We start from the raw sequence: 21,366 nt of genomic DNA, 5'->3' as shown, positions 1-21,366 counted from the left end.
TTATTAAATTGGCTATCAGTCACCAAGCTCTGGATTTGGTAACTGCCTTCTGCCCTCTAATGACTTTTTCACACACAGTGCTTTCACAAAAATGTTATATACAAATTAAATAAAGAGAAAAATCATACTAGTTGAAAGAATTGATATGACTGTAGAATAATGGAATGACTGGAAGAAACTGGAATGTGACTAGACTGAATGTCTTTAATTACCCAGAACTGTGCTGATCAGGTGCCAGTCTCTCCTTTATGTGCCAAATCTTCTTGAACCTTACAGAATAAAGTCTGCACACACTGCAGTTCGATTAAGAATGCTTTATTAAGTACAGTGAGAGTAGATGTTACTATCCGAATGCTGTCTCCAATATCAGTGCTAATAAACAGGCTGTAGAAATTCTGTAATATTCTGGAATGCTGGACAACAGTGCTGATATTTCTTTCCTCCTGAATAATATTATTATTTTTCTGGAATGCTGGATATTTGACCTGACTTCTGCACTCATACTAGAGTGTCTGTACTGCAAAGACTTTCTGCATATTAGTCCAAACTAACTGTGTCTGAAGTATTTCCTAATAATACCAAAACCCTGCAAATCTCTATACTCCTCTTTAGCCTTGGTTCCCATGCCTTGTACCATACAAACAAACTGTGTTTGTACTCAAATGTACAGCACATTCTGTTCTTGGTATTCTTTTTTTAATATGTGTTTTTATTGATTTTTCATTAAGATATATCATAACGTAAAAACATATTGACTAGTAATTAAAACAAAATAACTATGTTCTTAGTATTCTTGACTGAAGGTTATTTTCATTTTTCACTGACTGAAAGTGCATCACTGAAAATGTATGAAAACTGTGAAGCCTGATTTAATATGGCTGCATATCTAGACTTATTCAAAGAGAACACTGTATTTTTGAACATTTAAATTATACCTGCTCTAACACTAGTTATGTGACTCAGTAATGAAATTCAAACTAAAGTCAGAATGCAGTGTTGTGCAACTGATAGAATGCCTCGTTCTATTGATCTGTTCACTTCTTTTCAATAAAGTGATAGTTAATGAAACGTCTAATATAGCTCTCCAAACTTTGCATCACAGTTATTCAGTAAAAGGAGTAATACATTCTCTAATCGAATGTACTCATTCAAGCCAATTAATGCAATAATCTATCACACAAGGCTTCACCTTATAGATATGGCTTTCGTTTTTCATCACAAGTTCAGTATGCTGAATATAAAGCATTTGAGTAATGCTACATAACGCACAAATAGGTTGCAAAATAAAATACTGCCCAGTATTAGAATTAAGGTTTTCATTGTCATCCTTAACCCCCTTTTTCCCATTTTCTACATGGGACTGGGGTGTCATGTTAACTGTCACCATCTCTCTTGATTCAATGCCACACTCCTGCCTTCTTCGACACTCATGCCTGAGTGTTGCAGATCTTCACTCACACGGTCCATCCACCTCCTCGCTGGATGTCCTCATTCTCTCTTGCTCTTTTCCTGTCCATCCCAAATCTTCTTCACAAGATTATCTTCTGTTTTTCTGCACATGTGCCTGAACCACTGTAATCTCTTCTCTTTGATTTTTTTCTGTAATACGAGCTACTTTGGCTTCTGATCTTATGGACTAATTTATTTGTCTGTTCCACAGTGTGCATCCTACTACCTATCTCAGGTACTTTATTTTCATCACCTCTAACTTCCTCATCTGCTCTGCCTTTACTGCCCATGTTTCTATATCATATGGTAGTACTGGTCACACCACTGTTTTGTACACCTTACTTTTCAGCTTTTTTGGCATTCTTCTATTATACACTACAGCTGACATCCGATGCCAGTTGACTGCAGCCACTCTGATTCTAGATTTGACCTCTTCATTCAGATTTCTCTTCTCCTTAACCACCCCCTCCCAGATACTTGAAGATCTTAAATTGTTCTATTATCTTTCCTTCTATCTCAGTTTTCAGCTTCTTCTGATTTACCAATTTGCTGCCATTGCCACCATCTTTTCATTCTACTCATACCATCATTAAGTTTGTGGATGACATCACAGTGGTTGGACTTATTTCAGGAGGAGATGAGACAGCATATAGAGATGAAGTTCAAAGACTGGCTGCATGGTGTACTGAGAACAACCTTGCCCTGAACTCTACCAAAACAAAAGAACTCATAATAGATTTCTGGAGGTACAATGCAGATCACAACCCAATATACGTCAATGTAGACTGTGTGAAAAGGGTTCCTACCTTCATGTTTCTAGGTGTACACATGGCAGATCTATCTTGGTCCATAGAGACAGTTAAGAAGGTACAGCAGAGACTCCATTTCCTGAGGATCCTCCAGAAAAACAACCTGCAGGAGAAGCTACTTGTGTCTTTTTACCACTATTTTATTGATAGTATGCTGACATACTGTATTTCCACATGGTATGCCAAGAGCTTGGCAGCAGACAGGAAGGCCCTTCAAAGGATTATTAATTCTGCACAGAAAATCATTGGCTGTTCACTGCCCGCATTGGAGGAACTTTTCAGCTCTCACTGTTGGTGTCTTTTTACCACTGTTTTATTGAAAGTGTGCTGACATACGGCATTTCCACATGATATGCCAATAGCTTGGCAGCAGACAGGAAGGCCCTTCAATTGATCATTAATTCTGCCCAGAAAATCATTGGCTGCTCACTGTCCTCTTTGGAGGAACACTTCAGATCTCGCTGTCTCAGCAGAGCAAACAACATCTTGACAGACCCTTCACATCCTGGACATCACCTGCATGAGCTGCTGCTTTCTGGCAGATGGTTCAGGTCCATTCCATCTCAGACAGACTTAATAACAGTTTATATCCCAGAGCCATACATGAACTGAACAGTGCTAAATACTCACACTGAGTACAGATAATAGCCACTTGCACTATAAGGTATATATTTTTTTACATTCCTGTGTACCCTATCTTCTTCCTTTCATGCACAGTTATACCTAAGTGCAATAACTTAGTTGTTTACTGCATTGCATTGCATTATATTGTATTGTTTGGTGTTGCATTGTATTGTATTTTCTTATTTATTCATGTTCATTATATGTGTTTACTGCATTGCATTGCATTATATTGTATTGTTTGGTGTTGCATTGTATTGTATTTTCTTATTTATTCATGTTCATTATATGTGAATGCACCTTAGGAGGATTGCTACAAATTTTGTTGTACTTGTGTAATGACAATAAAGAAATCTTACCTATCCTATCTATCTTATCTATCTTATCTGTACTCAGTTTCATCCCATGTGTCTTCAGTTTTGCATTCCATTCCCCTATCCCTTGCTGAAGTTCTTGCTCAGTCTGCCTGTAATCCCACATCATCTACATAGAGCAGCTTTGTTGATCTGTCCACTCTGACCTGTTTGATAATGTAATCATCAACAGTATGAACAGCAGTGGTCTCAGAGCTGAATACTGATGCATACCAACTCCCACTGGGAACCCCTCTATGAGGCCAAACACTGTTTGAAATTGAGTCTTTGGGTCCTGTTTCTGGGACTTTACACCACTGCAGAACTGCTCCAATCAGCTTTCTGGAGACCTTGTCATATGTTTTTGCCACATCTATGAATGTTCATTTGTACTTTTTCCTCATCTCTAGCTTCTTTTGAACTATCTGTCTCACTGCAAACATTTGGTCACTTGTGCTGCATCCTGATCTGAATCCAAACTATTCATCTCCCATCTTATTTTCTACTACTCTGCATATCCATTTATCAACCACCATCTTCAGAACTTTCATGCAATGTGACAGGAGTCTATACAGCCCACAGTTGTGTATGTTCCCTTTGTTCTTGTACACTGGCATGAGTATGCTTATTCTCTAGTCAACTGTGATATACCTTTCCCGCTGCCATTTCTCCCCTATCTAGCCCAACATCTTTATCATATCTGCTGTGACCTCATCTGAGCCTGCTGCTTTCCCTGACTTCATTTTCCTTAGTACTGTTCTTACTTCTTCTAGGGTGGGGTCCTCTTCTTCTCTCATTGTAGGCTGTTTCTGGGGCACTACAGCTTCTGTGGGGTTTTCTTCATTCAGAAGCTGCTAGAAGTTCTCCTCCCATATGTCTTTGATGTCATGTGTACTGGTGAGTAGGTTGTTGCTGGCATCCCTTATGAAGGGTGTCTGACTACCTTCTTTATCTTTATGCCTTTGTCTTGCAACCTGATATAGTTTCTTTGTGTCACCTACTGAGTCACTTTCCATAAGCTGGCAGAGTGTCTCTGCCGCCTTGTTCTTTGCTGTCACAACTCCTTTCTTAGCCTTTTTGCTAGCCAACCAGTATTCCTTCCTAGTCTGGTCCATCTTTTCTATTTCCCACTTTTTCCTGCACTCCTTTGATGACTTCCTGGACTTCTGCATTGCACCACCAGCTTTCCTTATGTACCTTATTTCCATGCCTGGCTTGGCCACATACCTGTTCTGTAGTCCTCACACATGCTGCTTTGAGGCACTGCCATTCTTTTTCATCTCCACCTATTTATTTATCTTGTTAGGGTGCTAGATCACTGAGTAATTCCTTGAACTGCTGTACTTTCTCTCCAGTCAACTTTTAGATCTTCGTCCAGGTTTCTGTTGATTTTACAGCCTTCTCTGACCATTGCGTGCAGGTCACCTTGGCAACCAGTGGTTTATGCTGTGCGTCAACTGTTTCACTGGGGATGACTTTGCAATCACTGATTCTACCCCAGTGACCTTTCTTTAAAAGGAGGAAGCCCACCTGAGTTGCATGATAGCCACTCTTGTGTGTGATCTTGCAACTGTCTCTTTCTGAACCATGTATTGACTACTATCAAGCTATTTGCCAGACAGAAGTCTAGAATGGCCCCTCCTTCCTTATTCCTGTTAACTCACACATGCAGACCCAGTCAGTCCTCATATCCTGTTCAGTCTATTCCAATATGTGCATTCAAGTCACCCATTATCAACACAAAATTCATGCTGTCCTTCCTTATCTAGTAGGTCCTGCAACTGCTGTTTGAATGCCCTCCTTTCCTGACTGTCACATCCCTGCTGGGGGGCACAGGCTGAGATTATGAATACTGCCTTATTATTAGGCTGGGGTCTGAGTGCCTAATTCTGAGGATATCCTTCACTGTCTTCTGAAGCCTCTCTCTCACCACAGTTCCCACTACACCATTTCTAACCTGTCCTCCTCCTGCATAATAGACTCTGGATCCAATAGGAGCACATACACCCCTCCCACCACAGGTCCCTGGCATACTTCAGAGTAGGTCAGGTCTTCAACCCATTTATCACCGGCAAATACCCATGCCCAATTGGCAACATTAGTTGTCATGACCAAATCACCTGGAGACATATTTTACACCGTCAAGTGGCTAGACCTGCCATGGTGCACAGTCTGTGATACGTGTTCTTCTACCTTGAGGATACTATGCACTAGAGTAGATGCCCAAAATTGTTGGTATTTACAACTCTTCCCCTATAGGGCACCATGTAGTGTCTGTGCTGCTGCCCAAAGCTCCATTCATTGGTAGGTTTGGGATGGAAACGCTCAGCATGTTTTTTCAAAGTTGGGAAGAACCCCACAGAGACACAGACAGAACATGCAAACTCCAACCAAGCATTGGACGGATGTCAGTATAGAACCTTGTACCTTGTACGTGGGAGGCAAAGACCTTAACCATTATGACAACTGGTCTCTTAATGTGGTATGCTTTCAGAAAAATAGTCTGAAATTTCCAGGTAGAATGAACAGTATGATAGCTCAATGTCCATCATGGCCAATGGTTAAGGTTTTTGAGTCACATCTCCAGGGTCCAGTGTTCAAACCTGACCACTGGGAATGCTATAATTGACCAATCATATATCATTATATCTTGAAATGTCATAAATCCAGGATGCTTGAAACATGTTTCTGACATTTTAATACATTGCAACTGGCTTTGTCATAGTGGCTGTGCTTTAAGATTATGGAGTCTGGAGATGAGAAAATGATGAGTTTGGGGTGGGGGGTTTATCATGTTTTTCTTATTCTGTGAGTTTAAGCATATTAAGAACATGTAGTCCAAAAGTGAGGAGTGCACCAGGCTGCAAATAAATCTCACCAAATCTTCCACAGACTGTCCTTTATTAAGACAAACAGGTATAAAAATAGACACAGGTAAAGCGCTTTGGCGTTGGTGTAACTTCTTCTTCACCTTTAAAGATGTAATGCATCCCTTTATATACCATAGTACATTGCACCTTAATTGATTAAAGACCACAAGGTGTAATTGATGTAGTTAATGATAACAAGTCTGAGTTATGAAAGCACAAAAACACACATGACTCATGAGTTAAAACACATATGTTAAAACATATAGTAAAACATGTATTAAAAACATGTTTGAGGATATCTTATCATTGAGCCCATCCATTTGTTCTCTATCCTTCTGTGTGGCTTTTAATGTTACCTAGCCTATTAGTTCTTGTTAAAGTCTCAAGGACCATGAATTTAAAACAATGTGAAGATCCTTTATCTTTGTTGTATTCTGTTTATCAATTGCATAGATGTGTTCTCTTATTCGCTCACGTAAATGTCCTTGGTTTTTTAAACACAAAAAAAACATTGTTGTTTGCATTGGGTGAGGTATATACTAGTTTTACAACATGCATATCCCACGTCCTGTGTGTGGATGTATGAATTTATCAGTTGCAGCTATATTTGCATTGCTTACAACTTAAACATGCAATTGACCTTGTTAAGATTTTCATAACATAGTCTCCTATCTAGGGACTTCATGAGATATTGTTGGTCTAGTATCAACTAAGTCTTTTATTTTCTCATCCATCAAGAGTAATTTCCAATTGTCTCCTATAACCTGCCTTACTTGATTATTGATATTAGTATAAGGAATAATCAGTCTGTTTACTGCTGGGGGAATGCCACTACTGATTTTCTGAATTTTGAATGCAGCTACTCTGTTTTGGAGATTGTATTTTTGGATGTTAAGCTAACTAAGGGAACCCATGGCATAGACACTGAGTTATTTAGGAAGACATGTTGGAAAAACAACTTACTGCACCGCAGCAGCATGCATCCCAAACATATACACAAAAACATTCCCAAGAATCAAATGTTACGGGCCTCTAGATTAACCACTCAAGAGTCTACCTTTAATAAACAGAAGACTATACTTAAAAAGAATTTTTAGAAAGGGGCTATAAAGAGACAGAAGTACATGAAGCACTAATTCATGGGGATATTCACAGAGTAGGTAAGGGCACTCCGTTTTAAGGAGAGTAGATGATAATGATGGGTTGAACATCAAAACCAATCCCCAGCAGTAAACAGACTGATTATTCCTTATACTAATATCAATAATCAAGTAAGGCAGGTTATAGGAGACAATTGGAAATTACTCTTGATGGATGAGAAAATAAAAGACTTAGTTGATACTAGACCAACAATATCTTATAGAAACATGAAGTCCCTAGATAGGAGACTATGTTATGAAAATCTTAACAAGGTCAATACTTTTCCACATAAGACAGGAACCTTTGCATGTTTAAGTTGTAAGCAATGCAAATATACAACTGCAACTGATAAATTCATACATCCACACACAGGACGTGAATATTCGTTCAAGGGATATGCATGTTGTAAAACTAGAGATGTTATATACCTCGCTCAATGCCAACAATGTACACTTTTTTATGTTTTTTATGTTGGTAAAACCAATAGGACATTACGTGAGCGAATAAGAGAACACATCTATGCAATTGATAAACAGAATACAACAAATGCCCTAGCACGACATGTTTTAGATAAAGGATCTTCACATTGTTTTAAATTCATGGTCCTTGAGACTTTAACAAGAACTAATAGGCTAGGTAACATTAAAAGCCACACAGAAGGGATAGGGAACAAATGGATTCTTAGGCTACAAGCCCATTTTTATGGGCTCAATGATAAGATATCCCTCAAACCCTTTCTAGCCAGTAGACCCTTGAACTACTGAATTCTACACATTTATATTATGTATTCAATATACATGTTTTTAATATATGTTTTAATATATGTTTTAACATATGTGTTTTTAACTCATGAGTCTATTTATGTGTGTTTTCACAAGTTTACTATATGTGCTTTCATAAGCTTTGTAGAATTTAGTAAGACATTTATACTCAGACTTGTTTGAATTTGTAAGCATCATTAACTACATCAATTACACCTTGTGGTCTTTAATCAATTAAGGTGCAATGTACTATGGTATATAAAGGGATGCATTATTCATACATCTTTAAAGGTCTGAAGAAGTTGCTACACCAAACGCCAAAAGCGCCTTGTCTATTTTTATACCTGTTTGTCTTAATAAAGGACAGTCTGTGGAAGATTTGGTGAGATTTATTTGCAGCCTGGTGCACTCCTCACTTTTGGACTACATTTTGATATTTTTTCGTTTTGAGGGTGCTTTGCTTGTCAGGTAACTTTGTTTTTACCATATTAAGAACATATCAATTCAGGAAGTGGTGCTCACTACAAAATTATTATTTTATGATATTTGACAATGTTTTGTACAGTTATTTTATAGGAGTGCTTACTTTCAGGTGTTTTAGTTTCAGTGATTCTTACCTTGATTTAGGAAAGACTATAAGACGTACCAAGCAAAACTAGAGTCTTGTCTGTGTAGTACCTTAAATCTCTTGTAATGGAAGCCCATAGGACATATAGCTATGCTGCCTTAAGGACATACCATTCTTCAGCTACATGGTTTCTGAATGTCCATGACTTATTACCTTTACTTTTTTAAGTTTTTACTGGTGCATTCAGGCCAAAATGCCAAACCCCACTCATAACTCTCAACCTTATAGAACAAAAAATCTGGTCAAAGTCTAAAATAATTAGGAAACAAAAGTCCAAAAATATGGACAGATTAAAAATATTGCTCCTATAAACTTAGAGAGTACCTAGAATAGCAGCAGTTGTGTTAGCATTCATTTTCCAAAGTATATGAAGTCTGAAACTCAAATGCGTGTCATTTAGTGACTTCAGTCATCCCTGATTTGCCAGAAAAGCACAAATTGCATGAAGAAAAGAGCAAAAGTATGGATGCAAAAATCTAGAGATTTGAAAGTTATGACCCAACTAGCTGGTGGCATGTCACGTTTTGACCCCTTTATAATCCAATCAATTGTTTAGCCATACTTCAGAAACACTGAGCTGAAAAACAAGCCTAATGTCCATAACGCTAAGCTGACTGTGAAATACCCCAAATAATATTAAAAAAAATGGTAAAAAAGGTCATACAGACAAGTTGAACATCATGCTTGTGAATGATAAATGCTACTTAAATAGTACAATGCCAATGCTCTTTAGTAAAAAAATGTTCATTATAATGATAAAAGTCAACACATTCAAATCATCATATCATCACACTAATATCCTGTTAGGCAATAAATTCCAAATTTATATATTTTTTAGATTTTCACACATACCTGCTCATGTCTTGAAAACCATAGGACATAGAGCTAAGCTTTCATATCATGCCAAACAAATCCTTTCTTCATATATACAGTATATGAAAAATGATTCCTGTATCCATAGCTAACATTATAAAAAACAAAATATTTCAATCTGTAACACCTAAAGTGTCAGTGATAGTTTAATTTAACAGAATCTCAGGTTTCACCTGATATAATACACTAATTTGTATGTTACTTAGACATTGTAATATCAACAGAAATATATAAATATAGCATACTTTCTAATTTTAAGTAAACAACTAGCAATATCTTAAGTAATTAGCCATGGTGGTGCAGTGGTAGCGTTGTCGCCTCACAGCAAGGGGTTCTCCTGTTCAATTCTCGGCTGAAGTGCCTTCTGTGTAGAGTCTGCATGTCCTTCCCCCAGTCGAGTGGCATTCGAAAGACATGCGTGAATGGGCGTGCCTTTGTTGAAGGCTGGGCATTGGGCTGGCACCTTGGCACCATAAAAATCTACTGCCAATCATTAGCAGACTGGATGGCGACCCCTAACCGGAAAAAGCCGAAAGAAGACCAACAACTAGCAATATCTTAAGTGTAGTCATTATATATTGACAATAGCAGTGCATATTTCTGTCTCCTACTATGACATTTCACATGAAGGCCAAGATTTAGATAGAGGTCTGGCCTTCAGCAGTAATGCTGTGGTAGAAAGAGCCTGTTAGCTCAATAACAGAAACCAGTTTTTCAAAGACACATTAGATGCAATGAGGAAAGACCTCATTATCAGCTAATTTACATATCTCTGAATTGCTCAGTAATCACTGTAAGCACCAACAAGTTCTTTTCTGCTGTCCTTGTGGTAACCACTGCTAGAGGATGATGCATCATGTTAGCAAAGACACCTTCCTCATTCATTTACACTCCCCCATCACACACACACACACGCACGCACACACACACACACACACACACACACACACACACACACACACACACACACACACACACACACACACACAGAAAATGACATACCTGTTACCCATCACTGATTTTATAGAAGCTCCATGATTTGTCACTGCCCCTCATAAGTCACGGATGATTACAACTATTTAATATTGCCAGACATTAGACTTTAATTTTTTTATTGATCAGTATATGCATCCAGATGTAAGATCTGATACTCTAATAACAATTTAAGTGAAGTAGAGTTATATGTAAAATAACTCCCTGGTTTCATTTAGTGTTTCCCCTGGCTTTCTTGGGAAGTCTTGAGCATGGCTCCCAAATGTTTTGGATCATTACAGTCAGTCAGTAATGCCAATCATTAAAGTTTCATAGTCCCTTATGTCCATATTTTGTGCTGCAAAACCTGAGTTTTGTTAACTTTTTAAATGGATTAGGGTAATATAAAAGAATGTCCTGGTATCTGGAGTCACCTCCCATATGTCGTTCATGATGCAAATCTTTTGTTTTACTAACTTTTGAGATTATGCCCATAATGCTTAACATTTTTCCCCTGGTGTCTAGTTTTCCCCCCATATTATATTTGCTGCTCATTGGTCTAGTGGGAGTTGAGAGGTATAGATGCCCACTACCCTCAAACACACACACACACACGCAAGCACACACACACACACACACACACACACACACACACACACACACACACACACACACACACACACACATTCTGTTCATCACACACCCCTTCATTTGATTACACTTGTGAACACACTCACAGCTTTACCATTCACACAGACAGGCATGAACACACATCTACCCTACCTATGTTGTAACTAACTTCACTACTATGACCATCTAGCCAGCCACACACACAAACACAAATGCATGCTCACATGAAACCACTCATACCTCCACATACATTCACACATGTAACAACATCCATACTTACACACATGCATATACTTCCAAATATGACATATCTGCTGACTCTCCAGCATTTACCTCTAACATGATCTCACCCATTGAAAGTAATGAGTAAATCAGCTTTTGGCCAAGTTAATTAATGCAGCTGATGGTAAAGATAAGTGAGACTGAGCAATTCTATGAATCCCTTGGCTGTGTTAAGCACTTACTGCAGGCTTTATTGGAGGAAGAGCACATGGCTAATTACCACATGTCCCCTTCCCAGAATGCCTCATTAGCAATGGCAGTAAACCAGTGAGACAGCCCATCATGGTGTTGTACCTCTTCAAGGTGAGCACTGTGGTAAGGCTGTCTAAGAAACATAAAATGGAAGCATCTGTGGTACAAAGGGCTTACCACTAACCATAAACTTTTTGAATCCTGGCCTATGTCTCTCAGTAACCTGTATCACACTTAATTAAAAATATTAATATAAACATGAAATAAATTGCCAATAATGGTTAACATCATCACTTTTTCATAGGCTCATAGATAACTACAAGGCAGTGTGCAGACTGCAGATCATTACAACCCTAGCCAATAGCCCACAGTACAAGATAGATCAGGGAGGAATTTAAGGCTGCCCATTCAATTATCCAGATTTACCTTGAAGGTAGCAAAGCTGCTATTCTGCTTGACTTTGAACAGAAGTTTTTTTCCAGAGGTGGAGGACATATTAGTGTATTCATCTATCATGCCAATTTGTCTTATTTATTTGTTGAATGATTTAATCCGTTTAACCTAGTATTTGAGGAACTATTTTGTTGTATGAAAGAATAAAAGGTCAAATAGGGTTGGATCTTTCATGGCTAAAAAAAGCTAGATGCAGATTACATGAAGGAGTCTGAAAGAAAACAAGCACATTGAGAGAGTTGTCAGTCTGTCCTGATAACTAAGACGTTTGAGGCCACTGACCTTTTTAGTTAGCAACCTCTGAGTTCTCATTTTTTTCCAAATATCATAACTCATGTTCTAGAATTGATTTTTCTTAATTATTAATAAAGAAATTGGTTTTAAGACAGAGATGATATACTTTTATAATCATTCTAAGATAATATATATATTTTCTATTTCTAAAATTCATAATTATAATACCTATAACTGGACTCTAAACCCAAGCATGTTGAATAATCAGAATGCAAAAGATGAAATAAATCTTTTTCTACAAGAATTTGATAATTCATTCTTAAAATTGGATAGTTCCACAGATATTCAATGACAACACTAAAAATGCAGTTGAGGTATTCTTATAAATAAAGCCTTTTTTAAACAAAAAAAAAATCTAGTAAAACAAGAGACAAATATTTTGCTGAAAAAATAAGCTAAACCAAACAGAAAACAGTTAACCCAACACAATTCAGATATAGAAAATGAAATTTTAAATATAAGGAAAGATCTTAACACTTTTATACCTCACAGATTTCTTGATTTGAAACCAGATGTAATGCTTTATACTCTGAATGGGCCCAATCTACATATAAAATTATTACTAAAATAACAAAAATAATAATAACCCTCCATATATAACCTAACATTTAAGCATGAAGACCATTGATACATAATAATAAAGATGTAATTCAAATCTTTACTGTCACATATTCAACAACTATATGGGAAGCATGAGTTTAATACTGATGAAGATGATCTTTACAATTGTCTTAATGAAATAAAATTTTGCAGAGTTTACCCTAAACTTACAACCCTAAACAAATTGATTTAATAAATGCACCATTTAGCCTCAAAGAAATTAAAGGCACTATTAAAAGCATTAAGCAAGATAAAGTACCCAGCCCTAATAAATTTTATGTAAAATTTTATAAAAGGATCATATCTCAACTTTCACCAATAATACTAAAACTATTCAATGCTATTAAAAATCAAGGTATTTTAGATCTGTATCTTAGTGGCTCTGAAACACTCTCTATCTTAAAACCAAACCAAGACTCAAATCACACAGCTAATTATCATCCAATTTCCCTTATTAATGTTGATTTAAAAATGTATACCTCTAGCCTCACTAATAGAGTAAAACATATTTTTTCTTCAGTTATATCAGTTGGGCTTTTTAAAACATAGTCAAGCCTCAGACCATGCTTAAAGAAATTGCATAACTGTATACTAATGCATTAAATTACAACAGTTTTTCCCTAGCTGTTGATGCTTCAAAAACAATTGATCCTCTTAATTTAAAATGTATATTTGCAGTTGTCTGTGAGGTTGTTAGTGTGTTTTACAATCTGTGTGAAAATGTATTATAAATTCAGCAGTTTTACACAGACGTTGACTGGTGCTTCATTTGCTAATGCATACTGTCCTCAGGGTCTGAAACCAGCTGCTGTGACTGAGGCATCACCTGTCATTCTTGGAACACCCGTTAAACCAGTTTCAGAGTCTTCTCAGTACATGGGAATCAACAGAGTGCCTGATTTACAGAGACTTTTCCAGGCCATCTGTTGACTGTAGTGCATCTTTCTGTATGTAATCAATGCAAGCCAAAGGAACACCAAAGTTATGTAAAATATCTGCAGAGACCAGATGGTGTGCCAGTACATTTAAAACGAGGAGTTCCTGACAAGCTTCTTTACCGGACCACTATGGCTCTGACAGTCGGTGGGGCAGTATACTGTTTGATAGCACTTTACATGGCAGCCCAACCCAAGAATAAAAAATGAAGGATTTACTCAGATGAAGCCATATTCCTTTCTGCAATGAAAAACCTCCCATCATTTTTAACCATCTGCAATGTTCCGTTTTCTGTGTATCTTGAGCATATGATCTTTCTGAACTTCTTACTTGGCTAAGACACTTATTTTAGTTGTATGCTCAGTGTTGCCTTGTTTAGATTTTCATTAAACTATAATTCGGGACTAATTTTGTTTTCTGGTAAACTGCTAAAACTTGAATATCTCTTTAATCAGAGCTATTGGTGGTAGTAATTGTTGAGCCACTATACTTACATTAGCTATGTAATCAGTATGCATAATTCAGAGTATTCTAATGGAAATAGGGACAAATGCCACTCTCTGCAACATTCTTGAAGCTGTTGTACTATATTTGTTTGATTTTTAGATTTATCACAGCACATACTGTAATGTTGCACTTTATATTTCTTTCAACATTGTTACATTAACCTTAAAATGTAAAGCATTTTTGTGAAACTTGACTAAAGATAATTTTTTTAAAAAAGTTTTTTTTGTTTTTTTTAACCAATTACTGTAATTGTTATCAAGACAGATTAAATGTATTTTGCAACATATGGAAGTAGAATGTAATACAAAGACGTGGTTGTGAATATTTTGCTGATTTAGATGAGGGTGCCCAGAAAAGGATTGGTTGGTCCATTTTAGTTTGTTCATGTTTGCACTTTTTCTTTCTGTATAGATGCTGGCTGACTGTTAGCAGTATGCTTCCACAGTACTGTCTTAATTTTTATTTCTGTACCATATTTGGTACTTCTGGTATATTTTAATAGTTCTTGAATTCTAGCTTGTCCTTATGGCTAGCAAAGGAGATAATTTCACTGCTTTCTTGTTTCTGTTTTAAGTGGGTTTGTCAGAACTAATGAGGTAACCATGGAGAAGAAAAAGATGGAAATTGCCACAGTAAGACAGTTGTGAAAACAGTACCTAAGATAATTTGTTTTGACCTCACTCGAATAAAAATCAAAAGTGTTTTAATAATTGTATAGTAATATTGTTCCTTGTCATAGTCATTTAATCTGAAATGAAGTCATTTATTGTCATCCCTTACTCCCTCCCCATTTTCAACGCCCAATCCCACAACAGTATAACTCCTCCCTCTCCACCAATCACACCTGTCCTTATACTCCTTCCCCATTACATCACCTCAGCTTCCTTCCATCAAACCTCCATTACCTCTATCTCCTAAAAACAAACTTCAACCACAAATGCCCTCTTTTTACTCCTCAACTCTCACCCCCATAACACTTCTTCTCCTCATTCTATTTCCTCTATACCATGCCACCTCTTATACAACCCTACATTTACACCCTCCACCTTCAACTCCAAACCCCAACCATTCAAATCACTTCCACAACATCTCTTGCCTCTCTTACCACCTTTCACCCCACCTCTCTATTCTCTTTAAAACTCTTCCATATTCCCCTCAAATTTCTACAGACCTAAACCCACATCCCCCCATCCTTGACTAACCAAACAAAATCCAACAAAACTAATACATCTTCTTACATACCTCTTCTTAGCAGGTGACATTTATCCTAACCCTGGACCAAACACATCTCCAACTTATAACCACAACTCCAATAACAAACCTGCAATCAAAGACCTCAAATTCCTCACTATCAACGCCCAAAGCTTAACTAATAAAATTACTCTATTTCATGCCTGGGTCAACCATAACTCACCTGACATAGTAGCCATCTCTGAAACATGGCTCAAACCACACATAACTGACTCAGAATTCCTCCCCCCGGATTTCAATGCATCCGATCTGACCACCTAAATAAAAGAGGTGGTGGAGTTGCTCTACTTTACTCTAATCACCTATGTATCACACCTTTCCAAAATCCTATTCCTTCCTTTCATAATGCTGAACTAGTAATTGGCATGCTAAAATTAAATAACCACAAAAGTATCTGCATCATTTCCCTCTATATTCCCCCCGGCAATAACACCAATACCTTAGAAGACTTCCTCTCCTGGACTTCCACAAATATAAAGAAAGAAACATACATACTGGGAGACATAAATATTGACTGGCAAAAAATCATAGACCCCAATCCCTCCCTGTCTATTAACCTATTCAATTTTACTCAACTTATTCACACCATCACTAGACCCAACAAAACTTACCGCTCCAGCTTCATCCTAGACTGGATACTAGTGTCTCACCCAAATAGAACCACTACATCAGGTGTCACTCCCGACCCATTAGGTGACCACTCCCTGCATTCACCCACAGAGCCACCTCCTCCTCCCCATACTCCCCACCACCCCCTTCGTACCCATAACCTAACTAACTTTAACCCCTCCACCTTCACTACCTCCCTTAAGCTCATTAACTGGAACCCTCTAAAAACACTGCCTCTTGACAAAGCCATAGATTTCTTCAACTCTGCATTCCTTTCCATCTTAAACTCCCTAGCTCCAACTCGAACCAAAAGGGTTAAAGCCAAAACAGCACCCTGGCTCACTAAAGCTACCAAAACAATTATGCAACAAAGAGACAAATATTGGAAAAGCTACCACCATCATAAACAACCTGAACTGTTACTAAACTATAAACAGCTTTGAAACCTAGCCAAAAAACAAGTCATTAAAGACAAAAAATCATACTACAACCACCTACAAATAAACCACACAAAAAAACCCCAAACAATTCTGGAAGTCTATAAATACCCTCCTCAAGCCAGGTACCACAAAAAACCCTTGTCCAAACACTAGCAAAACTGACCAGGAAATTGCGAATCTATTCAATACCTTCTTCACCTCCTCCATTGCTGAGCTGAGCAAAACCTTCCCAAATAACACCACCCTACCAACCTCCTCCCAAGCTTGCACCTCACCCACCCCAACTTTGAACTTAAACCAATATCCACCAACCTCATAAAGAAATTTCTATATAGACTAAAACCTTGCACCAATGCTCCAGACAACATTCTCTCATCCTTCTTAAAAATTGCCTCTGACAGTGTTGCTCTCCCTATCAGCATCCTGATCAATAGATCACTTCTTGAATCATATGTACCAAAACTATGGCAATCTGCCTTTATCCTTCCTCTCCACAAAGGTGGAAAAAACTACAACTTCTCTAGCTTCTGCCCCATTGCCATCCTCTCTCCCATCTCGAAACTTCTCGAAAAATGCATTCACATACAACTCATGCCATTCCTAACTGAACATCAACTTCTATCTCCTACCCAACACGGCTTCCGCCCAGGACACAATATCAACACAGCCCTCCTCTCCTTCCTACACTCTATCAATTCAGCCCGAGAATCTGGTCACTTAGTTTCATCCGTTTTATTAGATCTATCTAAAGCCTTTGATACCATCTCTCATACCCATCTACTTAACCATCTTTCTAACCTTAACATCTCCATAAAAACTCTTTCCTGGTTCTCCAGCTATCTTTCTGACAGGTCCCAAGCAGTGAAATGGGGCTAATCCTCCTCCTCCTTCCTTCCAACACCCACAGGAGTTCCCCAAGGTTCTATTCTTGGCCCTCTGCTATTTAACATCTTTATTAATGATTTTCACAAAGGCATTCCTAACACCAAAATTGTCCAATATGCAGATGACTCCACTCTCATCTGCCATGCCTCCAACCAAACTGAACACAAATCTCTAACTCAATCCGCCTTCTCATCCACTGAAAAATGGATGCACCAAAACCACCTCTCACTAAATGCTAACTAAACAAAAAGTCTCCTTTTCACTCCCTCCAAATCTACCCACATTGACAAACACTCATTTCAAATTACCAGCCTCAACAACTCTGTCATTGATATTGTTCCCTCCGCCAAACTGTTGGGGGTCACCATTGATGAACACCTAAAATTTAATACCCATGTTGGGGGTCACCATTGATGAACACCTAAAATTTAATACCCATATCCAACTCAACATCAAGAAAACCCACATAAAACTCGGCCTTCTATACAGAAACAATCACTTCCTCTCTCCCTCTACTAGACTGACCCTGGCCACAACTTATCTTCTCCCATCTCTCCTTTATGGCGCTCCTCTGCTTACTAATCTATCTTCAACCCTTACCTCCAAGCTAGAAGTATGCTACAACAAAATCTCCAGGTTTGCCACAAATGCAAAAGCCTCCTCCCAGCACTGCTCCTCCCTACTAACCATAAACTGGCTTGAACTCCCCAATCAACTAGACTTCCTTCAAATTGTCATAGCCCACAAATTACTTTTTCAACCCAACAGCTGCCCGGCTTTATCCAATATCCTCCAACCTTACAGCCCCCCAAGACCCCTTAGATCCACTCACCAAAACCTCATTACTGTCCACAGACCAAAGCGTCCTGCTGGTCAGCTTCTACTATCCTCCATCCTAGCTAAAAAAATGGAACGCCCTGCCCTCTATCCTGAGAACTTGTGACAACCTAAATACCTTCAAAAGCCTACTTCACTCCTACCTGCTTCTTCACAGAAAATGTAACTGCACTCCACACCCAATACCTCCCAAACTCCCCCCTTCCTTCTCTCCTGGCTAAACTCATTACCTTTCAAACTACTGACATACTCCAACTGCAACTCATAAGCTATCTCCTCCTAGCTTATCACTCTTTGACTCTAATTTCAGTACTTTCATAGCTACTTAATCTTCTTAGCTACCAAGTATTAGACTCCTCCTCTATCCACTTCCCTTCCTTTTAAAAACTTGTTTACAACTCCATACTGAATGCTTGTAAAAGAATCTTTCATGTCATATCTCAATTTAATATACAACTTAGCAATGTAAAATATTTTCTATATATTTATGCAACTTGTTTTGCAGTGTAAAAGAATTTCTTTCATGTGATATTTCAATATGATATGTAACTTATCAATGTGAAGAATTTCTATATGTTTATGTAACTTGCAAATCTTCACAACTTAACAACTTAACAATGTAAAAACTATTATGTAACTAGTTATGTGGAGCTTTTCTCCCTGGGCCTCCACTGAAAATGGGCTCTCAAGCCCAGTGGACCTCCCCGGTCACCAAACTGGAATAAATAAATAAATAAATAAATAAATAAATACATTTTGGCTTTCCTATTTCTATTATTAAAGTATTAAAATTCCTATGTATTTACTCAACTTTATATTAATAAACATTTCTAATATAATTTATATTATTAATGGGGCTAGACAAGATTGCCCATTATATTTAATTTGTATAAAAAAACATTATTTCTAATGCTAACACATTATTATCATACACTAAACATGTATAATATTACTTTATTGTTTACTGCCTTTGCAGATGATATTTAACACTCGCATTTCCATAATTCATAATATTTACACATTTTCTGAATTTTCCAACTAAGCTTAAATCTGCAGTAATCTATGATTCACCCCCTTAATTCCAGTTCCTTATACCACAAAGATACTTCATATTTCAGTATAAAAATGTATTCTTCCATAAAGCATCTAAGTATTCAATTTGACCAAGATCAATCTAAGATGATCTCTAATAATATTATTATATGGTCTAAAATTCAAATTGATAATACTAGATGGAATGAATAAAATTTTCTCTCTTATGAAAAATTGTAATAGTTAAAACAAATATCCTTCCAAACCTTCTGTTTTTATTTAACTCTTCTTTCCAAATTTTGTCACTCATTTTTCTTTTCAAAATATCACCTCTGAAATTAATAAATTTATATGGTCACCTAAATAAATTAATGTAGCATAAAACAAATTAACTCTTCCCAAAAATAGAGAGGTCCAGGCTTACCACAGTTCTTTATATTGTATATTATTATAAATGCTATTAGATTAATTAAGGTAATTTTGGGCAAAAATTTGGCATAAACATTTAACTGCTATTCAATACAATATTCAAGCCTTACCATATTTAAACAGAAAAAAACAAAGCTATATGACACCTTTACCTTTTATCAGCCTATTAACAAAACTAATTTAAAAATCAATAATTTCATGTTAGATTTATCCTCCTTTCCTCTTACTAAAGATCTTCTAATTGTTGACTTTTTAAAGTCTGAACATTTTTCAGCAGAAAATATTATAATTAATTTAAATCATCCTAAAGATTATTTACCTGTATTAAATCAAATTTATCTTCAAAATATAATTTTGATTTTAAATAATTTAATCTAAAAAGTATCATTTAATTAATTGATCTCTTCGTTGCAATTTCTTAAACCCTTATCTAACACTTATAAACTAAATTCTAGTACTATATATATATATATTCTAGCCCTACTGGCTCAGAAATAATCCTGAGGTTGCACCTGAATCATTGCACAAATCAGTTGTATTGAATAATTAATATGTCTCTCATAAAAAGCTATTTTATACTCACAATTCTCACAGCAAACCTGGTTTAACCTCAAATCTAGATTACAACTTTTAGGTTGCCAAGAAAACGTATATCATACTAACTTTATGATTATGCATATTCCTCCACCTAACCTAAATTTAAAGGACCAAATTATGTTGGTTGTTGTCTGTGTGTTAATTAAAATGTCTATAATAAAAACTGGACAGACCAGGAAAATATGAAATGGTCAAATTTCAGAGAAATTGCCATTAAGTATATCGAAGTATGTAAAATTACTTTTAAATGGAATAAATTATTTCAAATTTAAAAGAATATATGTGTGTGTGTGTGTGTGTGTGTGTGTGTGTGTGTGTGTGTGTGTGTGTGTATATATATATATATATATGTATATATATATATAAATATATATATATATATATATATATATATATATATATATATATATATATATATATATATATATATATTTATGTATAGATCATTGTCACCTGTTCAGGTTTTCAGAAACTTGAAATTCATATGGTCAAGACCATATGATCTAGTTTTTGAAAATGCAATGCTTTTGAATGGAGATCACAGTACAGAGAGGATTGGGAAATGTATCCTTTTTTTCACTGTAGTGTGATCTTGGAGTTGGCATATATAATTTGCAGGGGGTGTGGGGGGTGCAGGGCTTGACACCTGCATAAATTAAAAATAATGATTTTCTGTTTTTTTTTTTTTTTTTTTTTTGATATTTGAGTGTTCAGAAACTCGATCATAGGGTCTCTTCCACATGAATTTTGAGTTTCTGAAAACAACTCGATCTGACACAGATCCGTAATATATATTTATATATATATATATATATATATATATATATATATATATATATATATATATATATATATGAGTCTACTTTATTTGATCAAAATGCCATTTTTTCAAACAAAGAAAGTATGACCTTACTTT

General features: G+C 36.6%; 1 protein-coding gene across 1 annotated transcript; it reads left to right on the top strand.

Annotated features, from left to right (window-relative positions):
* The first annotated feature begins 13,635 nt into the window (after window positions 1–13,635).
* Window positions 13,636–14,101, top strand: LOC122801797 (cytochrome c oxidase subunit 7A-related protein, mitochondrial-like). Its single transcript, XM_044071406.1, has 2 exons — window positions 13,636–13,845; window positions 13,929–14,101. The coding sequence occupies exons 1-2, from the start codon at window positions 13,648–13,650 to the stop codon at window positions 14,070–14,072; spliced, it is 342 nt and encodes a 113-aa protein (XP_043927341.1). The 5' UTR covers window positions 13,636–13,647; the 3' UTR covers window positions 14,073–14,101.
* Window positions 14,102–21,366: the final 7,265 nt, after the last annotated feature.

This window comes from Protopterus annectens, chromosome 1.part0, assembly GCF_019279795.1.
Source record: "Protopterus annectens isolate FY-2018-M chromosome 1.part0, PAN1.0, whole genome shotgun sequence".
In the NCBI taxonomy this organism is placed as follows: domain Eukaryota; kingdom Metazoa; phylum Chordata; order Ceratodontiformes; family Protopteridae; genus Protopterus; species Protopterus annectens.
The sequence above is the reverse complement of the archived record's forward strand: the minus strand, read 5'-3'. Positions and strand labels throughout refer to the sequence as shown.

What these genes read in the sequence shown, in the direction of transcription:
- LOC122801797 (XM_044071406.1), top strand. Translation starts at nt 13,648, where the DNA reads ATGTATTATAAATTCAGCAGTTTTACACAGACGTTGACTGGTGCTTCA. An exon ending in ATTTACAGAGACTTTTCCAG is followed by an intron (nt 13,846 to 13,928) that starts GCCATCTGTTGA and finishes AAATATCTGCAG; the next exon opens with AGACCAGATGGTGTGCCAGT.